This window comes from Triturus cristatus, chromosome 3_2 (assembly GCF_964204655.1).
Source record: "Triturus cristatus chromosome 3_2, aTriCri1.1, whole genome shotgun sequence".
NCBI lineage: Eukaryota > Metazoa > Chordata > Amphibia > Caudata > Salamandridae > Triturus > Triturus cristatus.
In genome coordinates this window covers 1,231,012,893-1,231,032,994 of record NC_140584.1, presented here as the reverse complement: position 1 = coordinate 1,231,032,994, position 20,102 = coordinate 1,231,012,893, and the positions used below count along the sequence as shown (strand labels likewise).

The 20,102-nt window shown below is 46.4% G+C and overlaps 2 protein-coding genes across 2 annotated transcripts in view; one reads left to right on the top strand and one right to left on the bottom strand.

The window, feature by feature from the left end:
* Window positions 1-20,102, bottom strand: part of LOC146859535 (CD5 antigen-like) — a 608,239-nt gene that overhangs the window by 160,664 nt on the left and 427,473 nt on the right. The window lies entirely within an intron of this gene.
* Window positions 1,567-9,751, top strand: LOC146859538 (uncharacterized). The gene is made up of 2 exons (XM_085650240.1): window positions 1,567-2,057; window positions 9,084-9,751. Exons 1-2 carry the CDS (start codon window positions 1,575-1,577, stop codon window positions 9,141-9,143), a joined length of 543 nt encoding a protein of 180 aa, XP_085506366.1. The 5' UTR covers window positions 1,567-1,574; the 3' UTR covers window positions 9,144-9,751.

The window sequence follows — 20,102 nt, the reverse complement described above, 5'->3', positions numbered from 1 at the left end:
GCGAATGAGTCTGAGGACGATGTTTTAGATGACATGTTTTTCAAGAATCCACCTCCGTATAGACGAGAACCCGAGGTGAGAATGCCAATTACCCCAATGAGAGATACCCTGAGAACAATCAAAACTGAAGTCATGACGCCAGAATTGAAAGGAAGTAATCCCTTTAGGGAAAGAGAGAAGGAAATGGAAAACGAGGTTGAGAATGAGAAAACAAGGGAATTAGCAAAAACCACTTTAGAATTGACAGAGAAAATAAGAGAACTAACCAAAAATCTTGAAGCAGTTCCGGTTCCGGTAACAATAGGTCCCGTTATTCCCATTTTGACAAGCAGAAAGTGAGTGAACATGGTCTAACAGTTCCATATGTGAGCAATAGGCAAGTTGTTCAGCCAGAACAGACCCCAATGAGAACAGGAGAGAATCCATGGAGACATACAATGTGCGAAAGTGAATTGAGTGCGCAGACTAACCCGTTTTTGAATCCCGATGGTATGGAAAGGAACAGGATGACTGGAGGATCAATATTAGAACCCCAAAGAGTGACAGAACCCGTGGGTGTAGAGAAGTCCACAGGAATAACCACAGACGAATTGAGTGAATGGCTGAACGGCTTGCAGGGAAAGGAAAGAGAATCTCAAACAATTGATGTGGCTAAATTACGCATGGTACTAGAAGAGCTAATAGTAGGAACGATCCCTACAGAGAAGCTGAAAAATTACCAGGATGAGGAGCTGCTATTCCTGTGCAAAAGTGTCACATGGAGAGCAAAGAACACACATGACAGGCTGGAATAAATCGCGAGGGAAATGGGAATTGACATGGACCGGGTAAAAGCTTTACAAAAGCCTTACCGGGTGGATTTTACAGACAAGGACATTGAGAACCTGAACACCACAGGCCGAATAGGGCAGATTAAGGATATAATCACTTTGCTGAGAAAATGGGGAGATGTCGAGAAATGGAAAAGTAGGTGGTATAGAAAACGAGAGGAAGCATCAGATAGAACTTTTCCAGCATTCCCTGCAAGAGAAAAGGAAAAAGTAGTGACAGCCATGCCCATGAGAGAGATTCCAGGAGGGGGATATGTACATGTCCCATGGACCAGACAAGACATTTTGTCATTTACAAATGACTTCCCTCGATTGAGAGAAAAGCCCGTCGAGTGGTACAGGCAGGTAGATAGATTTGTGAAGCTGTCAAAAGTGCTGTGGATTGACCTGAATAGTCTGTTTGATATAATTGTACCAGCAGACTTGTGGGCAGAATGCAAGATAGTTATAGATTGGCCAACAAAAGAATACCCCAGAGATCCTAAAACAGGAGCACCAGATCCCGAGGTAATGAAGAAATATGAGCAGGTTATGGCCTTCCTGAAAAACAAGGTACCTCCCAAAGAAACAGACTGGGTTAAAATAGACCAAACACATCAGGAAGTGAAAGAATCAGTCCATGCTTACTATGAAAGACTAATCCTGGCTTTCAAGCAGTTTAGTGGAGATGAACACCTGGGTGAGAAGGACCTGAGCCATTTTGTATATAGATTTGTATATGGCTTGCGACCTGAAATTAGTGAGATGATCAGACAGCACACCGTAGACTGGCAGAGCAAAAAGATTGACGAGATTTTGAGACATGCTAAATACTTTAGTGATGAGATTGAGGCAAAGCAAAGAAAGTTGAAAGAAAAGGCAATGGGGGCACAAGTGAAGATTGCAGAAAGACAGGAAGCTCAGTTAGTCGAACAAGCAAATAACCCAGGAAATAGACAAAGATTTGGCCCAGGAAAAGGTAAAGGCAATATAGAAGAAGCAAAAAAGAAGTTCCCTTGCCACAATTGCGGAAAGTTAGGCCATTGGAAATCAGAGTGTAAGAATCCTCCGTGTGCTAACAGTGAAAATCCATCATTGAATCCACAGGTGCAGAGTGAGGGGTGTGGCCAGCAGCAGCAACAGCAGAAGGCTGTTAAGCAGCAGAATCAGGTGCCAAAACCACCCTTGCCGCACAGCAGAGGTATCCAAAAGTACAGCCAGGATTCGGGATTCTACAATGAAGAACAGGTAAACAAACCGCAACGCGCGTTCGCTGTGTCACAATATTGGCTGAGGAATGAGGAAAGTGATTCTGAGGAGGAAGTCTTACGGTGCCGAGGGGAGGAAGAAGAGTGCGTGCTTGGCGCAACTCTAGAAATAGACCACAGGACCTTTTGTAGCTGGGAAAATAAATGATGAAAGCATCACTTTTCTAGTCGACACTGGTGCTACCCGATCTACTGTCAGGTCAGCTGATGTTAAGAATCTTCCTCTCTCGGATGAAACAATCCAAGTAGTTGGTGTGTCCAGCACACAGATTAAGACTTACCTTACTGAACCAGTAAAGGTTAGAATAGGTAAATTTTCAGACATGCACCGATTTGTGATGTGTGACACCAGTCCTGTGAATCTGTTAGGTAGGGATTTGCTGTGTAAGATGAATTGCACCATTTTCTGTACTCCAGATGGAATAGCCTTTGAGACACCCGATGAGGATGTCCTATACAGAATGACCATAGATAATAGAGAGAGTGAGGTTGTTGGAACCTATGCAGTATTCAATCCTGATGAATTGCCCCCAGAATTAAAACAGACTGTAAAAGCAGCGGTCTGGGATTTCACAGGAGAAGATGTAGGACTGATGAGAAATGTAGATCCAGTGAAAATCTCTGTAAAAGAAGGGATACGCTACCCGAACATCCCACAATACAGACTGACACCTAAAATGATTGAAGGAATAACCCCTATAATTGAGAAGATGATCCAGCAGGGGGTGTTGAGAGAAATATTGAGCAGTCCATGTAATTCACCTATAATGGGACTGAAGAAACCTAATGGGAAACTCAGAATCGTGCAGTATTTGAGAAAAATTTACAAAATTGTTGTGTCATGTTGTCCCATTGTGCCAAATCCATCACTGATTTTGTATCAAATTCCCCATGATGCAGAATGGTACACAGTAATTGATTTTTGCCATGCTTTCTTTTCAATTCCGTTGCATCACGACAGCCAGCCGATTTTTGCATTTCGGTTTGGAGTGCGTATTTTGGCATGGTGCCGAATCCCACAGGGATAGACAGAGAGCCCCTCAATATTCAATCAGTTGTTGAAGAAATCTCTGGAAAGTCTATCAATGCCTGAGAATTCGGTTTTGGTCCAGTACATTGATGACCTGCTTGTGGCATCAAAAACACGTGAAGCTTGTGAAGTAGACACCTTTGCTTTGCTGAATCACTTGGCAGATGGAGGATTAAAGGTATCTCCAGCCAAATTGCAATTCTGCAAGAAAGAAGTCCAATATCTAGGACATAATATTGAGAAAGGCCTGAGAAAAGTGACAATTGACAGAATCAGAATCATCAAAGGAATGAGAGCCCCGATGACTCAAAGAGAAGTGAGAATGTTCCTAGGAATGGTTGGATATTGTCGTCAGTGGATAAGTAATTTTTCCCTGATTGCCAAGCCACTAAATAAATTGACCAAAAGTGAGGTAAGAGATCCTTTGGAACTAAACAAAGAACAAATGGCAGCTTTCAGAGAATTAAAGAACAGGTTATGTGAAGCACCTGCTCTGGGTATGCCAGATTATGAAAAAGAATTTGAGTTGTATTGCAGTGAAAGGAACGGATGTGCACTCTCAGTGTTGATTCAGAAACATGGAAGATTGAGAAGACCAATTGCGTACTTCTCATCAACATTGGACCCAGTAGCTGTGGGTTTACCAGGTTGCTTGAAAGCAGTAGCTGCTACATGTCGAAGCCTGGAACAAAGTGAGGGGATTGTGATGGGATACCCTCTAAGGGTATTTGTACCTCACGATGTGGCAATCCTTTTAACAAGGAGCCGGACACAATTCATGTCACATAGTCGGCTGACTAAATATGAGAAAGTCATTCTAGGAGCATCAAATGTGAGTCTGGAGAGATGTGTGAATGTGAATCCAGCAACACTGCTGCCAGATGCTGAAAGTGTGGAGGTAAGAGATGAAATTGATCATGATTGCCTGGATGTGCTTAACTACTGTAAAAAACCCAGACCAGATATAAAAGATCTGCCACTGCCTGAAAGTGATCATGTGTTTTTCGTGGATGGATCTTGTCTGAGAACGGATGAGGGTGTGTTGAGTGCAGCATATGCAGTATGCACAGTTTCAGGAGTTGTGGAAGCATCATCCTTGAAAGGTGTTAAATCTGCTCAAGTGGCTGAACTGGTGGCAATAACAAAAGCCTGTAAAATTGGAAAGAATGTGAGAGTGACTGTGATGACTGACAGCCAGTATGGCTTCGGAGTTGTCCATGACTTTGGCCAATTATGGCTACAGAGAGGTTTCCTGACCTCAAGTGGAACTCCTATAAAGAATGCAGAAGTGGTTGGAAAATTGCTTGAGGCGATACAGCTGCCCAAAGAACTGGCTGTTGTAAAATGTGCTGCTCACAGTCAAGGTGAGGATTTCATTACTACCGGGAATAGGTTTGCCAATGACATGGCCCAGTATTGTGCGAGGAATAATTACTCAATTAATCGGGGTAAAGAAAGGGAAATGTCTTCTTGCTCTTTAATGTTTACTAATGTTGTGGAAACATGGGAAGAAGTGAAGCAGTTGCAGGATGAGGCAGGAGCTGCGGAAATGAAGCTATGGGTAAAAGCAGGTTGTGCACCAAGAGAAAAAGACCAAGTGTGGGTCTACAGAGATGGAAGACCAGTAATGCCTGATAGCATGTTGTCAACCATGGCACGGATGTATCATGGCCAGGGACACCTGGGGAGGGATGCCATGATAAGAGCCTTTAAGCAGACTTGGTACAATGCAAAATTCAGGTTGATAGCAGAGAGTCTCTGTCAAAGATGCCTGATATGTCAGCAATACAATCCTGGAAAAAAAACAGTGGTGAGCCTAGGTACAATAGGCAGGGAGGGAGGACCCTTCACCAGAATGCAGGTAGATTTCATTGAAATGCCCCAAGTAAACAGATTGAGGTATGTTTTGGTGATAGTTTGTCTGTTCTCCAGGTGGGTAGAAGCTTTCCCAACCAGAAGGAATGATGGGATAACTGTAGCCAAGCTATTGTTAAGAGAATTTATCCCAAGGTACGGGTTCCCAGTGACCATTGAATCAGACAGAGGAGGACATTTTTATAATGAAATCATGGGTCTGATCTGTGAAGTATTGAGTGTACAACAGAAATTACATTGTGCCTACCGACCAGAGGCTTCTGGTGTGGTTGAACAAATGAATGGTACCATCAAAAACAGAATTGGCAAAATGTGTTTAGCCACATGAATGAAATGGCCTGATGTCTTGCCTCTAGTCTTGATGACGATTAGGTCTACTCCAGACAGAACAACAGGTTTAAGTCCTCATGAAATCATCATGGGACGTGCCATGAGGCATGCATTTGTATCCGTCAACAAGCTGATGACTATAAATGATTACATGATTTTGGATTACTGCAAAGGCCTGGCTGACGCAGTCCATTCTGTGTTTCACCAGGTTGGAGAAGACGCCACCACACTTGAAAAGAAACCAGCACATGATTTGAGCCCAGGGGACGGGGTGAGAATAAAGGTCCACAGAAGAAGAAATTGCCTGGTTCCAAGGTGGGGAAGGCCAAGACATGTCGTATTGACCACGACGACTGCTGTAAATTGTGCTGGAGTGAAAAACTGGATATATGCAAGCCACACTCTGAGAGTTCCAAGTCCTGGTGAAGGCATTGGAAGAGAATACTTTTATGAATCAGAATCCAGTGATGATTCAGATAAAGAGACTGTAAAGAGAAAGAAAAATCCTGAAAGGGGGGAGAGTGGGCCAAGATCGGTTTTAATCCCTCAAGAAGGAATTCCAAAAGGAACATTGCAAGTTCCAGAGACAAGACCAGATTCTGGAGAAGTGCCTGAAGTCCCAACTACCAGTAGTGAACACAAAAAGAAGGAAAGAAAAGAAAAGAACATTCCAACAGAAGTGACTATTGAATCAAATGGGAAAGTTGGAGAAGTCTCACCAGAGAAAATCATTGTAGAAGAAGAAGGGACAGAAGTAGAAAGAGAGGGACATATTTCTGCAGAAAACCCCCGAGGAGGTATAGGGACCACCAACACTAAGCTAGGTGAAGGGACAAGTAGTCAGAAAGAAGATTGCGTGCCGGAGACCCGAGGAGGGACAGAAATAGGGCAATCTCAGGAGGTGGAAAAAGAGACTGTTGGTGAAAAAGAGACTGTTGGGGAAAAAGAGGCAATTGAAACAGAATCTGATGGAAGAGAAGATGAGACACGTGAAGGTTGAGTTCTGAGAAAGAGAACTTGGATCAAGGAGAAAAACAATAAAGAAGAGAAACAAAAGAGAAATGCAAAGGGAGACCTTTGGCCCAACAAGATAAAGAGACTGAGATATCGATTGACACGAGTTGATCCATCAAAGGCTGAACAGGTGAACGAAGTGTCAAGTCAGAACCAAGTCAAAGAGAGAGAAACAGAGATATCTTAAGAAAACAAAAGAATAAGAAAACCTAACCAGAAGTACAAGTCGCCAGAATGGACGTATGTGGTACTGCCTGAACAAGGAGAAGAGGCAGACAGTCAAGGAAATCCAGAGGAGACTTTACTGAGAGTGGTTGAAGAAGAAAAAACAGTAGGAATCCTGAGAGTTATCTTGTCCGATATTGGAGAAGAAGCGGAGGTTCAGGACTTTCTGCAATTTGATGATGATGAAGAAGTGAAAAGTGATGAGAGACCAGATTGAGTAATCCCAAAGAAGTCGTTTCGTGGAAGAAAGTGAAAAGAGAAAAATAAGAAACTAACAGACTGTAAAAACCTGTTGGGTACTTGCTGCCCTAGAAGTACAGTAGTGGAGTAGAAGAGGCTAAGTCAAAAGACACGGTCAATTTAACAAAATGGCCAACACAGAGAATTACAGAAGTAGATGTACCTTCATGAAAAGATGGTACAAGATGTGCTGCTGTTGTACAGGATTATTGATGCTGCTTTGGAGCGTGCTTGCTCTACTGATTTCTTTTAGAGTAACAATAGACACCTTAGAAGGGCATACTGAGAACACGACTAACATAGGGAAAAGTTTCCAGAAGGTAGTTCCAACTGGCACTAGCAACATACATATACATAAGGATAGGTCTATTAAGGATTTTTCTAGCAATGTGTTTTCAAAATTGTTGTATGAGTACGTAAAAACAATGGATGTAAGGGATTGCTACGTCTGCATGCAATTACCTGCCTCTGTTTCAGAAGGAGTGACCTATCATCACCTCCCAGCTACGTATGGAATGTCATGTAGTGTGTTAATTAGTATATTTTATCAATTAGGGAAATTAGACTACAATTTATCTAATGTAGATAACATTCTAGGGCAATTGCCAATGAATAAAGATTTGAATCCTGCTAAGGAAGCTAACATTTTAGGTGACATGTTTATAGAAACTAAAGAATTAACATTAGAATACATTTACAGAAACAATTTAACTTGCAGTTTGAAGGGTGAAGAGAAAACATTCCTAGACATGGTTGAAGAAAGGAGATTAGGGATGCACAAGAAAGCTGATGGGAAAAGAATGAGTGAAACAATGTGGGACGTAGAGAAGGAGAGAAAATTAAAGAATGGAGCCAGTCCAACAATGGCCATAGATGCATCACAGAAGGGTAAACTATGTATCACAAGAAGGAGATCCCAATATGATTATTATTTTGTAGGATCTAGTGAGTGCCATGAAACATACTTTATTGCAACCGGATGGGGATTTAGAGGTGGAGAAGATCCAGTCTTTCCTGGAGTGTATTATATTTGTGGGAACAAGGCTTACTATAGGTTGCCAGACCATTGGTATGGCACATGTTATGTTGGCCTGGTCTTTCCAAAAATCTTTCACATGGATAGAGTAGAAAACACTGGAGAAACTAACATACTAATGCGCAGTAGAAGAGAAACTTGGGCAGAAATTGTAGGAGATATCTTTGGAGCTTTGATACCAGCAGTGGGAATAACTTTGAATGCACTTAACATTCGGAAATTATCTACAGTGGTGGATCGTTTGTTAACAAGCCCGGCTGGAGGCTTCCTATTGGTAGACACTGAAATGGTTGCCTTACGTGCTATGGTGATGCAAAATCGACTTGCCCTTGATATATTATTGGCAAAAGAGGGTGGAGTCTGTGGAATGCTGAAGGTTCAACATTGTTGCACTTGCATTCCTGACGAAAGCAAAGATCTAAAGGTCTATATCAAAAATATTACTGATTTGCATGAAGAATTAGTACCACTGGAAGCTGAAAATATCTGGACTAGAATGGCTAATAAAATGATTGCTATTAAGAATTTCATAGTTAAAATAGGTAGTACCATATTTGGTAAAATATTATTTCCATTTACATGTGTAATTGTTGCATTATTAGTTCTTAGATTAGGATCTATATGTTGTAGATATAAAAGAAATAAAAAGAAAATCAGACGAGAAAACGTAAAAAGAAGAGAAAAGAAACATGAATGAGATATACAAGAAATAGAATTAGAAGAATTGAGGGAAAGTATGTATATAGAAGCTAAAAGAGAAGATGAAGCAGAAACAAGATTATAACATCTGAGCAAAAAGACATTTTGAATTTCCATAAAAGAGGAAAATTTGAAATTTTGGGTTATTTGGTGATATGATCACCAAAGGGGGGATTGCTGGAGGAGGAAAATACTTTAAATTGAAACACCTGTTCCATTTTGTTGTATGTTTTATTAATACGACTAATGATTAATTATAATGAATAATGATTTTGAGAAGTTAAAGACTAATCAACCGTATTAACAGGAAGAATACACGTGGGAATGCATCTGCATGGCTAAAATAATACGTAGACTAAGTTTGTATGCATAGTAATAACATGAACGTTGCTTATGTGATGTTATTGTGAATTGCGCTTAAAATAAACATGCACTAATGGCTTTAAATGTCACATATGGCTAGATAAATACACACACATATGGGAATTAGTGAGGGAATAACGCTGTTATGATTATTTCCATGTATTAATTATGATTTTTGTGTTTCTTTGCTTAAGTTGACCATTGTGGCCTGCTATAAAATGGCCACCAACTGCAGCCTATTTTCGAGTAGATGAAATTCTGGAAAAAGAGCTTTGCACTGTCCTCCACATGGACTGAAGACACCATGTCCATGACGACTTTTCTGGGAAGCTTGCCAGATGTCCTGAACGTGCAAAATTTGAACTTTATCGAAAATTAAGAGATGGTAAACCGGACCTGTGCAGGATAAAGGAGATACAATTTGTCAGGGTCGCATCATTTTGCAACAAACTTTGCTACTATGAACTTCGCTATTCTAAAGACTATAGTATTTGAACCTTTTAGCGGGTGGGAATTTTCCTGAATGTTGCCGTGAGATCCGGTCTTCCAATTTCATTCCACCAATAGAATTCGCGAGAATATGGAAATGTAACTTTGTTAATGTCAATTTTGGTATAAATATTAGTAGTCTAGAGAGGTTTAGGGCCATCCCTTTTTCCTGAACTAATGACCCGAGATCCCGACGCTGACGGAGAGGACGGTGACGCCACATGATTGAGCCAGAAACTCTGACTGATGTACTGAGGACCAGTTCTGACTTAGAAAACGACAAATAGCCAGAATAGGTAAATATGACAAAGATGATGCTGCATTGCGCTAAGTTTTAACCTGCATTTAATTTAGATAAAGAGAAATTAATGTTTGAATAAATGTGTCGGCGTATTATTTTAGTGAATGTTTTATTTGAATATTTAGAGTGTTAAGTCTTCTTCAAACTTAAGCAACTAGATGGTCCAATCGACCTATTTGATGGAGGGACCGTTAGGGTGATTCAAAGGAAAGTGGTTCTTCCATCAGGGAAAGCAGATTGGTTGAGAATCAGATAGTTTTTATTCCCTTTACAGGCACGGATAGTTTGATAGGATGAATGTTGGTGTTATGGGCCCCACCAGCGTTTGATGTGTGTGTGTGCGTGTGACTGTGAAATCACTCATTCTGTGGAAGTAGAGGGGATTTAAAGAGCCAGATCTGCATCACATGCGACAGGAAACAGCGCAAAACGCAACGTAGTCACACCTCAATTTCGCAGTGAAAAATTATCCTTTTTTGGCAAATTGCCTAGCTGTAGTTTGTGAACCCTAGCTCTGCCGGGACCTAGGGAAACCTAGCAAACCTATACATGTTTGAAAACTAGACACCCAGGGGAATCCAGGATGGGGGAACTTAGCTGCCTCCCACCACGTTCTGTTACCCACAATCCCTTGCAAACCTAAATAATTGTGAAAAAAAACACATTTTCACCACATTTCTGTGGTGGAAAGTTCTGGAATCTGCGTTGATCCACTAATTTCCAACCAATCCGCATTCTTCAAAGTCTTCCAAGAAAAATGGTACCTCACTTGTGTGGGTAGGCCTAGTGCCCGCGACAGGAAACGATGCAAAACGCAATGTCGTCACACCTCAATTTCGCAGGGAAGCATGACCCTTTTTTGACAAAGTGCCTAGCTGTAGTTTTTTAACCTTAGCTCTAACGGCACCAAACGCAACTTGGTCACACCTCAATTTCGCAGTGAAAAATTTGCCTTTTTTGGCAAAGTGCCTAGCTGTAGTTTTTGAACCCTAGCTCTGCTGGCACCTATGGAAACCTAGCAAACCTATCCATTTTTGAAAAGTAGACACCCAAGGGAATCCAGGATGGGGTGACTTGACTGCCTCCCACCAGGGTCTTTTACCCAGAATCCCTTGCAAACCTAAAAAATTGTCAAACAAACCACATTTTCCCCACATTTCTGTGATGGAATGTTCTGGAATCTGCGTGGATCCACAAATTTCCACCAACCCCGCGTTCCCCAAAGTCTTTTGATAAAAATTTTACCTCACTTGTGCAGGTCGGCCTAGTGCATTCGACAGGAAACAGCGAAAAACGCAACGTGGTCACACCTCAATTTCGCAGTGAAAAATTACCCTTTTTTGGCAAGGTGCCTAGCTGTAGTTTGTGAACCCTAGCTCTGCCGGGACCTAGGGAAACCTAGCAAACCTATACATGTTTGAAAACTAGACACCCAGGGGAATCCAGGATGGGGTGACTTAGCTGCCTCCCACCACGTTCTGTTACCCACAATCCCTTGCAAACCTAAAAAAATTTAAAAAAAACACATTTTCCCCACATTTCTTTGGTGGAAAGTTCTGGAAGTTCCGGGGGCATCCACTAATTTCCACCCAATCCGCATTTCTCAAAGTCTTCCGAGAAAAATGGTACCTCACTTGTGTGGGTAGCCTAGTGCCCGCAACAGGAAACGATGCAAAATGCAACATCGTCACACCTCAATTTCGCAGGGAAACATGACCCTTTTTTGACAAAGTGCCTAGCTGTAGTTTTATAACCTTAGCTCTGCCGGCACCTAGGGAAACCTAGCAAACCCATACATCTTTGAAAACTAGACACCGAGGGGAATCCAGGATGGGGAGACTTGACTGCCTCCCACCAGGTTTTGTTACCTAAAATCCCTCGTAAACCTAAAAAATTGTCAAAAAAACACATTTTCCCCACATGTGCGTGGATATACAATTCTCCACCCACCCCACGTTCCCCAAAGTCTTCCAAGAAAAATGGTACCTGTAAGACCTGAGGTTACCAAGCCCTAAGGGGGGAATGTGACTCGAGCGGCTGGGCACCCAAAGGCTTATGTGTAAAGCGACCATACAACACACACATCCTCTGAAACAGGGAACACACACAATAATGGATGCCACACAGTAGAATTTATGCAATTAACTCCAGTTTATCTAAGCCGTTAGATGCAAATGCAGTTCATTAGATGGAATTGCAATTCATTAGATGTAAATGCAGTTAAGTAGATGTACATGCAGTTCATTTGATGGCAATGTCATAGCATTTGATTCATCAGCATTTCATAAGGATGCCCTAGGCAATACCTGATTGCATCAGCGTTATATTCACCAGCGATTCACTATGGGGCAATAGGTCACACTTGTATACCTTAGCACCAGTGGCAGGAGCACTCCTTCATAGTTTCAGTGGTAATATCTGGCTGACCTGGGGGAGCGGTAAACACAGCGGTTAATCCTAGCGCTGCGCTCCTCCCCCCTCTAGTACTGCATTCTGCCATGGGCACCCCGCGTAGCGTCTAATGATCAGCGCGGTGAAAGATAAGACTGGGAATCGTAGCGCCACCCCTGGGAACTAGTAGTGACTCGCAGGCTTCGCGGGCTTACCGCTACTCATGGCACCACTAGCGCTTCCGTGCGAGATCACAGCGCCACTTGTAATACTCAGGCCTTGAACACTTTGGAGCAGAGCTTATGAACACAGCGCTACTCGTAATAATCACGCATCGAACACTTCCGAGCAGAGCCTACAACCACAGCGCTACTCGTAATAAGCAAGCATTGAACCCTTTTGAGCGGAGCCTATGAACACAGCGTCACTCGTAATAATCAGGCATAGAACACTTCCGAGCAGAGCCTACAAACTCAGCGCTACTCGTAATAAACAAGCCTCAAGTAGGCGGTCCACTGATACGCGGCAGTCTCCGAGGAAGGGGTAATCCCTCGGAGGGGTGTCAGAGTCTCCGGTGAACGGGGGGAACTCCCACGGAGGGGAACCAGTGTCTCAGGGTGCGGTGCCGCTCCCGATCTGTAGGGGGTGCACCGGGTCCGTCCCAAGCCTCCCGGGGAGCAGGGGGTTGAGTCCCCGGCCTCCACTCGGCCACGCTACCTCCCAGCCCCCGGGGGTTACCTTGATCTCGACGTCCTGGGGCGTCCGACACAGCTCCGGACTCCACAGTCGATACCTCTGCGACGAGGGGCAGGTCACGGCCTCTCACACCTCCGCCAGCAGCTGCGATGGCAGCAACGGGGCCCCAGGCTTCTCCGCGGGCCTCGACGTGATGATGGTGCAAGCTTCCGGCCTCCGGGCCGCGGCAGTGAGCACGCTCTGGTCCCCGCGCCAGGGGGGTGGGTCAAATTAAGCGGGAGAGCTCAGCGCTCAACGTGGATTGATGCAGGGGATCCCAGGCCGGGTCAGGGAGCGCAGGGGTCACAGCGCTAGTACCTGGTTGATCCCCAGCCGTCCCGCACTCAGCTTTGGCAGGAAGTTTCAGCCTTCAGGTTCAGAATTCAGTTTTGACATGAAGTCTCAGTATTCAGTTTCAGCATTCGGTTGTGACATGAAGTCTTAGCATTCAGTTTCAGCATTCGGTTGTGACATGAAGTCCTGATGGTGCAGATTTCTCGGGCGCCCTTGGGGGGTTCTGTTCCTGGGGGGTAGGGATTGAGTTGGTGACTAATTCCTTCCTAGTCAGGCTGGGCAGAGGTTCCCTGGGTCCTCCTACTGCTGGGCAAGATCAGTGGGCTTTACAGAATCCCTCACTCACTTAAGAGGCAGCACCTAAATCCTGTCACTTTCAGAGGCATAAGTCCCTGGCTAGGCCCTACCGCCTAAAACTCCTGTGTGGTTTCTCCAGCTCTGCCTTACCCCAACTGGCCAACTAACTAGAAAAAAGTTCCCTCCCTCTGTTAAGTAGCCCTAGGTCAGGTGACCTCTATCCAAGGCGGCAAATGTAAAAACCACACCTCCCTTCTAGAAGGTTCCAGCACATTCCAGGAGCTTCCCCATTCTACCTATTGGACAAAAAAGGCAGGCTGGTGTCGCAACATTGTTGTGGGGTTCCAGCCAGCTCCTGGCAGCTAGGGTGCTACTAATAACGACCACTCTGCAGTAGCAGGGGCCTATGGCAGCCATCTTAGGAGAAGTAAAAAAAAAAAAAAAATTCAGGGAAAAGGGCCAAGTCCAACACAACCCCCTTCCAGCCAAAAGCCAGGGTAGACCGATCAATGCCTTGATGGGCTTCCCTGCTTGGGGCGAGAAAAGGTGGACACAGGCCCGCAACTGCAGGAGCACCCGCAGGTTCTCCTCCACTCTGGAACCCAATGGTTCCCTCTCAAACCTCCCTGGACCAACGAAACCACCCCACTGGGGCTCCCTAGCTGGTTGTGGCCAGGACTGGCCCCTAGGCCATCCAGATGTCTCAGGCCCTTGTGGTCTCGCAGAGTGGGGGGCAGTAGCCCCAGGCCTGTAGTGCCCGTTGACCACTCCACTCTTCCTCCTTGTAGTCCCAAACTGCCACTGGTCCTTCCACCTGCGGTCCGCACCCTCAGGCTGACCAGCCTTCAGGGGCGAGGCTCTCCTCCCCCTACCTCTCCTTCTGGGGTTCCTCACCCTCCTCCCATGCGAGGCACCCTTAGACCACCACTCCTTTCTCCCCAGCCCAGGGCCTCGACCCTTCAACTGGTTCCCCAGCCTAGGGTCTAAACCCTTAGGCTGCACCGGTGCCCGAGGCGAGACTTTCCTCCCTCTGCACCCCCTTCCAGAGTTCCGCACCCTCCCACCTGGAAAGGTACCCCTGGAAGTCAATTCTAGGGGGACACTGTTAACAGATGCCCCACCCGCCAGGTCAGGCAACCCCTGAACCCAGCATCCCAGCCCAGGATCTAAACCCTGCGGCTGGGCCGACCCCAGAACCTCCGGAGCTCTGATTACAGATGCCCTGGGCTCTCCTGACACTAGGGGCTCCCCTTCCTTGGACGGCACATCACGACAGTCTCGGCTCCCAACCTGGGGCTCCCTTACGGAACTCTCCAGGCCCTGAGACTGCGGTTAGGGCACCTCGGGACACCTCCCCGTCTCACTCCTTCCTATAGATAGGTCGTGAGGCCCTACAACGCTCTCTCTTCCCGGGGACCTAGCTGGGCTATTCACCACCTCTCCCACCTCGCTGGGTTGGAAGATCCCTGCACCACCCCCTTCAGGGTCACTCCCCAATGCCTCCTCAGACACCCTGGCGATATCATCCCTGGGTAATTTTGGCTCTTGGGGATCTCTTGGTACGCTGCCACCATTGTCCTTATTGGGCGCAATTATCTGGAGGGCGCGCAGCTCCAACTCCTTCATCTGAAGCTCGTGCGCCAGCTTCTTCTCCTCCATTGCCCATCTCTTTTTTTCCCTTTCTCTCTCTCTCTCTTGTTCCAGTTTAGCTAGCTCCCACTTCAACTGCCTCTCCCCCCTCCTGTCCTCATATTCCTCTGGAGACGCGCTCCTCCTAGACCCTGTCCTATTACTGGCCCCAGAGCGTCTCCCTGGTGGCACACCTTCAGACTCATCTACATTGAGAACGTCTAGTACCTCCTACGCATTCTCCTTCTGAGGTGCATCCTGCGCCTCCTGTCCCTCATCCTCTCTTCCCTCTGGGTGGGCCTCTACCCATGCCCTTAAGGCGGTACAGAGTTCCGGTCCTTTGGCCTTCCGCAACCCAGGCACCCCCATTCCCTGCCCGAACTCTCTCAGTTGCTTTATATTGTACCCCTCGAGGTCAGCTAACCGGAATTCCATCGCGACAGGAGGGGACCTAGATACTAAGGGAAAAAAAATCCTAGGATATGGGTGACAGTTGAAAGTTAATCAGGATTCTACACCCTCAGTCTGGACAGTGGAATAAATACATGCAGCAATAACAGTTGCAGAGCTTAAATCCAATATGCGTTTAATTGTGGCGCCCCCGCTTCACGGAAGGGTGCTGTATGGTCGCAGGTCCTAATCCAATCCCACCGCTCGCCAACAATATAAGACCTGGGGTCACCAAGCCCTAAGGGGGTAACGTGACTCGAGCGGCTGGGCACCCAAAGGCTTATGTGTAAAGCGACCATACAACACACACATCCTCTGAAACAGGGAACGCACACAATAAGGTATGCCACACAGTAGAATTTATGCAAATAACTCCAGTTTATCTAAGCCGTTAGATGCAAATGCAGTTCATTAGATGCAAATGAATGCAGTTCATTAGATGTAAATGAAGTTCAGTAGATGTACATGCAGTTCATTAGATGGTAATGGCATAGCATTTGATTCATCAGCATTTCATAAGAGTGCCCTAGGCAATACCTGATGACATCAGCGTTATATTCACCAGCGATTCACTATGGGGCAGTAGGTCACACTTGTATACCTTAGCACCAGTGGCAGGAGAACTCCTTCATAGTTTCAGTGGTAATATCTGGCGAACCTGGAGGAGCGGTAAACACAGCGGTTAATCCTAGCGCTGCGCTCCTCCCCCCTCTAGTATTGCATTCTGCCGTGGGCACCCCGCGTAGCGTCTAATGATCAGTGCGGTGAAAGATAAGATTGGGAATCGTAGCGCCACCCCTGGGAGCTAGTAGTGACTCAGGGCAGGCTTTGCGGGCTTACCGCTACTCATGGCACCACTAGCGCTTCCGTGCGAGATCACAGCGCCTCTTGTAATACTCAGGCCTTGAACACTTTGGAGCAGTGAGCGCTGAGCTTATGAACACAGCGCTACTCGTAATAATCATGCATCGAACACTTACGAGTAGAGCCTACAACCACAGCGCTACTCGTAATAAGCATGCATTGAACCCTTTTGAGCGGAGCCTATGAACACAGCGTCACTCGTAATAATCAGGCATAGAACACTTCCGAGCAGAGCCTACAAACACAGCGCTACTCGTAATAAGCAAGCCTCAAGTAGGCGGTCCACTGATACGCGGCAGTCTCCGAGGAAGGGGCAATCCCTCGGAGGGGTGTCAAAGTCTCCGGTGAACGGGGGGAACTCCCACGGAGGGGAACCAGTGTCTCAGGGTGCGGTGCCGCTCCCGATCTGTAGGGGGCGCACCGGGTCAGTCCCAAGCTTCCCGGGGAGCAGGGGGGTGAGTCCCCAGCCTCCACTCGGCCACGCTACCTCCCAGCCCCCGGGGGTTACCTTGATCTCGGCGTCCTGGGGCGTCCGACACAGCTCCGGACTCTGCAGTCGATACCTCCGCGACGGGGGCAGGTCACAGCCTCTCACACCTCCGCCAGCAGCTGCGACGGCAGCGACGGGGCCCCGGGCTTCTCCGCGGGCCTCGGCGTGATGATGGTGCAAGCTTCCGGCCTCCGGGCCGCGGCGGTGAGCGCGCTCTGGTCCCCGCGCCAGGGGGGTGGGTCAAATTAAGTGGGAGAGCTCAGCGCTCAACGTGGATTGATGCAGGGGATCCCAGGCCGGGTCAGGGAGCGCAGGGGTCACAGCGCTAGTACCTGGTTGATCCCCAGCCGCCCCACACTCAGCTTTGGCAGGAAGTTTTAGCCTTCAGGTTCAGCATTCAGTTTTGACATGAAGTCTCAGTATTCAGTTTCAGCATTCGGTTGTGACATGAAGTCTCAGCATTCAGTTTCAGCATTCGGTTGTGACATGAAGTCCTGATGGCGCAGATGTCTCTGGCGCCCTTGGGGGGTTCTGTTCCTGGGGGGTAGGGATTGAGTTGGTGACTAATTCCTTCCTAGTCAGGCTGGGCAGAGGTTTCCTGGGTCCTCCTACTGCTGGGCAAGATCAGTGGGCTTTACAGGATCCCTCACTCACTTAAGAGGCAGCACCTAAATCCTGTCACTCTCAGAGGCATAAGTCCCTGGCTAGGCCCTACCGCCCAAAACTCCTGCGTGGATTCTCCAGCTCTGCCTTACCCCAACTGGCCAACTAACTAGAAAAAGTTCCCTCCCTCCGTTAAGTAGCCCTAGGTCAGGTGACCTCTATCCAAGGCGGCAAAAGTAAAAACCACACCTCCCTTCTAGAAGGTTCCAGCACATTCCAGGAGCTTCCCCATTCTACCTATGGGACAAAAAAGGCGGGCTGGTGTCGCAACATTGTTGTGGGGTTCCAGCCAGCTCCTGGCAGCTAGGGTGCTACTAATAACGACCACTCTGCAGTAGCCGGGGCCTGTGGCAGCCATCTTCGGAGAAGTAAAAAAAAAAACGAAAAAATTCAGGGAAAAGGGCCAAGTCAAACAGTACCTCACTTGTGTGGGTCGGCCTAAGGCCCGTGACAGGAAACGGCACAAAAGGGAACTTGGTCACACCTCAATTTCGCAGTGAAAAATGACCCTTTTTTGGCAAAGTGCCTAGCTGTAGTTTTTTAACCCTAGCTCTGACGGCACTTTGGGAAACATAGCAAACCTATACATTTTAGAAAACTAGACACCTATAGGAATCCAGGATGAGGTGACTTGACTGCCTCACAACAGGGTCTGTTACTCAGAATCCCTTGCAAACCTAAAATATTGACAAACAAACCACATTTTCCCCACATTTCTGTGGTGGAACGTTCTTGAGTCTGCGTGGATCCACAAATTTCCACCCACCTCGCGTTCTCCAAAGTCTTTTGAGAAAAATGGTACCTCACTTGTGCAGGTCGGCCTAGTGCCCATGACAGGAAACAGAGCAAAACGCAATGTAGTCACACCTCAATTTTGCAGTGAAAAATGACCCTTTTTTGGCAAAGTGCTTAGCTGTAGATTTTGAACCCTAGCTCTGCCTGCACCTTGGGAAACCTAGCAAACCTATACATTTTTTAAAACTAGACTCCCAGGGTCTGTTACCGAAAATCCCTTGCAAACCTAAAAAATTGTCAAACAAACCACATTTTCCCCACATTTCTGAGGTGGAAAGTTCTGGAATCTGCGTGGATCCACAAATTTCCACCCACCCCGCATTCCCCAAAGTCTTACGAGAAAAATGGTACCTCCCTTGTGCGGGTCGGCCTAGTGCCCGTGACAGGAAACGGCACAAAACGCCACTTGGTCACACCTCAATTTCTCAGTGAAAAATGACCCTTTTTGGCAAAGTGCCTAGCTGTAGTTTTTGAACCCTAGCTCTGCCGGCACCTTGGGAAACCTAGCAAACCTATACATTTTTGAAAACAATACACCTATAGGAATCCAGGATGGGGTGACTTGACTGCCTCCCACCAGGGTCTGTTACCCAGAATCCCTTGCAAACCTAAAAAATTATCAAACAAACCACATTTTCCCCACATTTCTGAGGTGGAAAGTTCTGGAATCTGCGTGGATCCACAAATTTCCACCAACCCCGTGTTCCCCAAAGTCTTTTGAGAAAAATGGTACCTCACTTGTGCAGATCGGCCTAGTGCACGCGACAGGAAACAGCGCAAAACGCAACGTTGTCACACCTCAATTTCGCAGTGAAAAATGACCCTTTTTTGGCAAAGTGCCTAGCTGTAGTTTATGAACCCTAGCTCTGCCGGGACCAACGGAAACCTAGCAAACCTATACATGTTTGAAAACTAGACACCCAGGGGAATCCAGGATGGGGTGACTTAGCTGCCTCCCACCACATTCTGTTACCCACAATCCCTTGCAAACCTAAAGAATTGTGAAAAAACCCACATTTTCCCCACATTTCTGTGGTAGAAAGTTCTGGAATCTGCGTGGATCAACTAATTTCCACCCACTCCGCATTCCTCAAAGTCTTCCGAGAAAAATGGTACCTCACTTGTGTGGGTCGGCCTAGTGCCCGCGACAGGAAACGATGCAAAACGCAACGTCGTCACACCTCAATTTCACAGGGAAAAATGACCCTTTTTTGACAAAGTGCCTAGCTGACTTGACTGCCTCCCACCAGGTTTTGTTACGCAGAATCTCTTGAAACCCAAACAATTGTCAAAAAAACACATTTTCCCCACATTTCTGTAGTGGAAAGTTCTGGAATCTGCGTGGATCCACAATTTTCCACCCACCCCACGTTCCCCAAAGTCTTCCAAGAAAAATGGTACCTCACTTGTGTGGGTCGGCCTAGTGCCCGCGACAGGAAACGGCACAAAACGCAACGTGGTCACACCTCAATTTTGCAGTGAAAATGTAGCCTTTTTTTGGCAAAGTGCCCAGCTGTAGTTTTTGAACCCTAGCTCTGCCGGCACCTAGGGAAACCTAGCAAACCTATACATTTATGAAAACTAGACACCCAGGGAAATCCAGGGTTGGGTGACTTGACTGCCTCGCACAGGTTCTGTTACCCAGAATCCCTCTAAAACCAAATAATTGTCAAAAAAAACACATTTTTCCCACATTTCTTTGATGGAAAGTTCTGGAATCTGCGTGGATCAACAAATTTCCACCCACCCCGTGTTCCCAAAGTCTTCCACAAAAAATGGTACCGCACTTGTGTGGGTGGGCCTAGGGCCCGCGAC

Bases quoted from the DNA above. Each gene is read 5' to 3' on its own strand.
- LOC146859538 (XM_085650240.1), top strand. From the start codon at position 1,575: ATGATCAGACAGCACACCGTAGACTGGCAGAGCAAAAAGATTGACGAG. The intron at 2,058-9,083 runs GTAAACAAACCG...TCTTTGCTTAAG, and splicing joins GATTCTACAATGAAGAACAG to TTGACCATTGTGGCCTGCTA.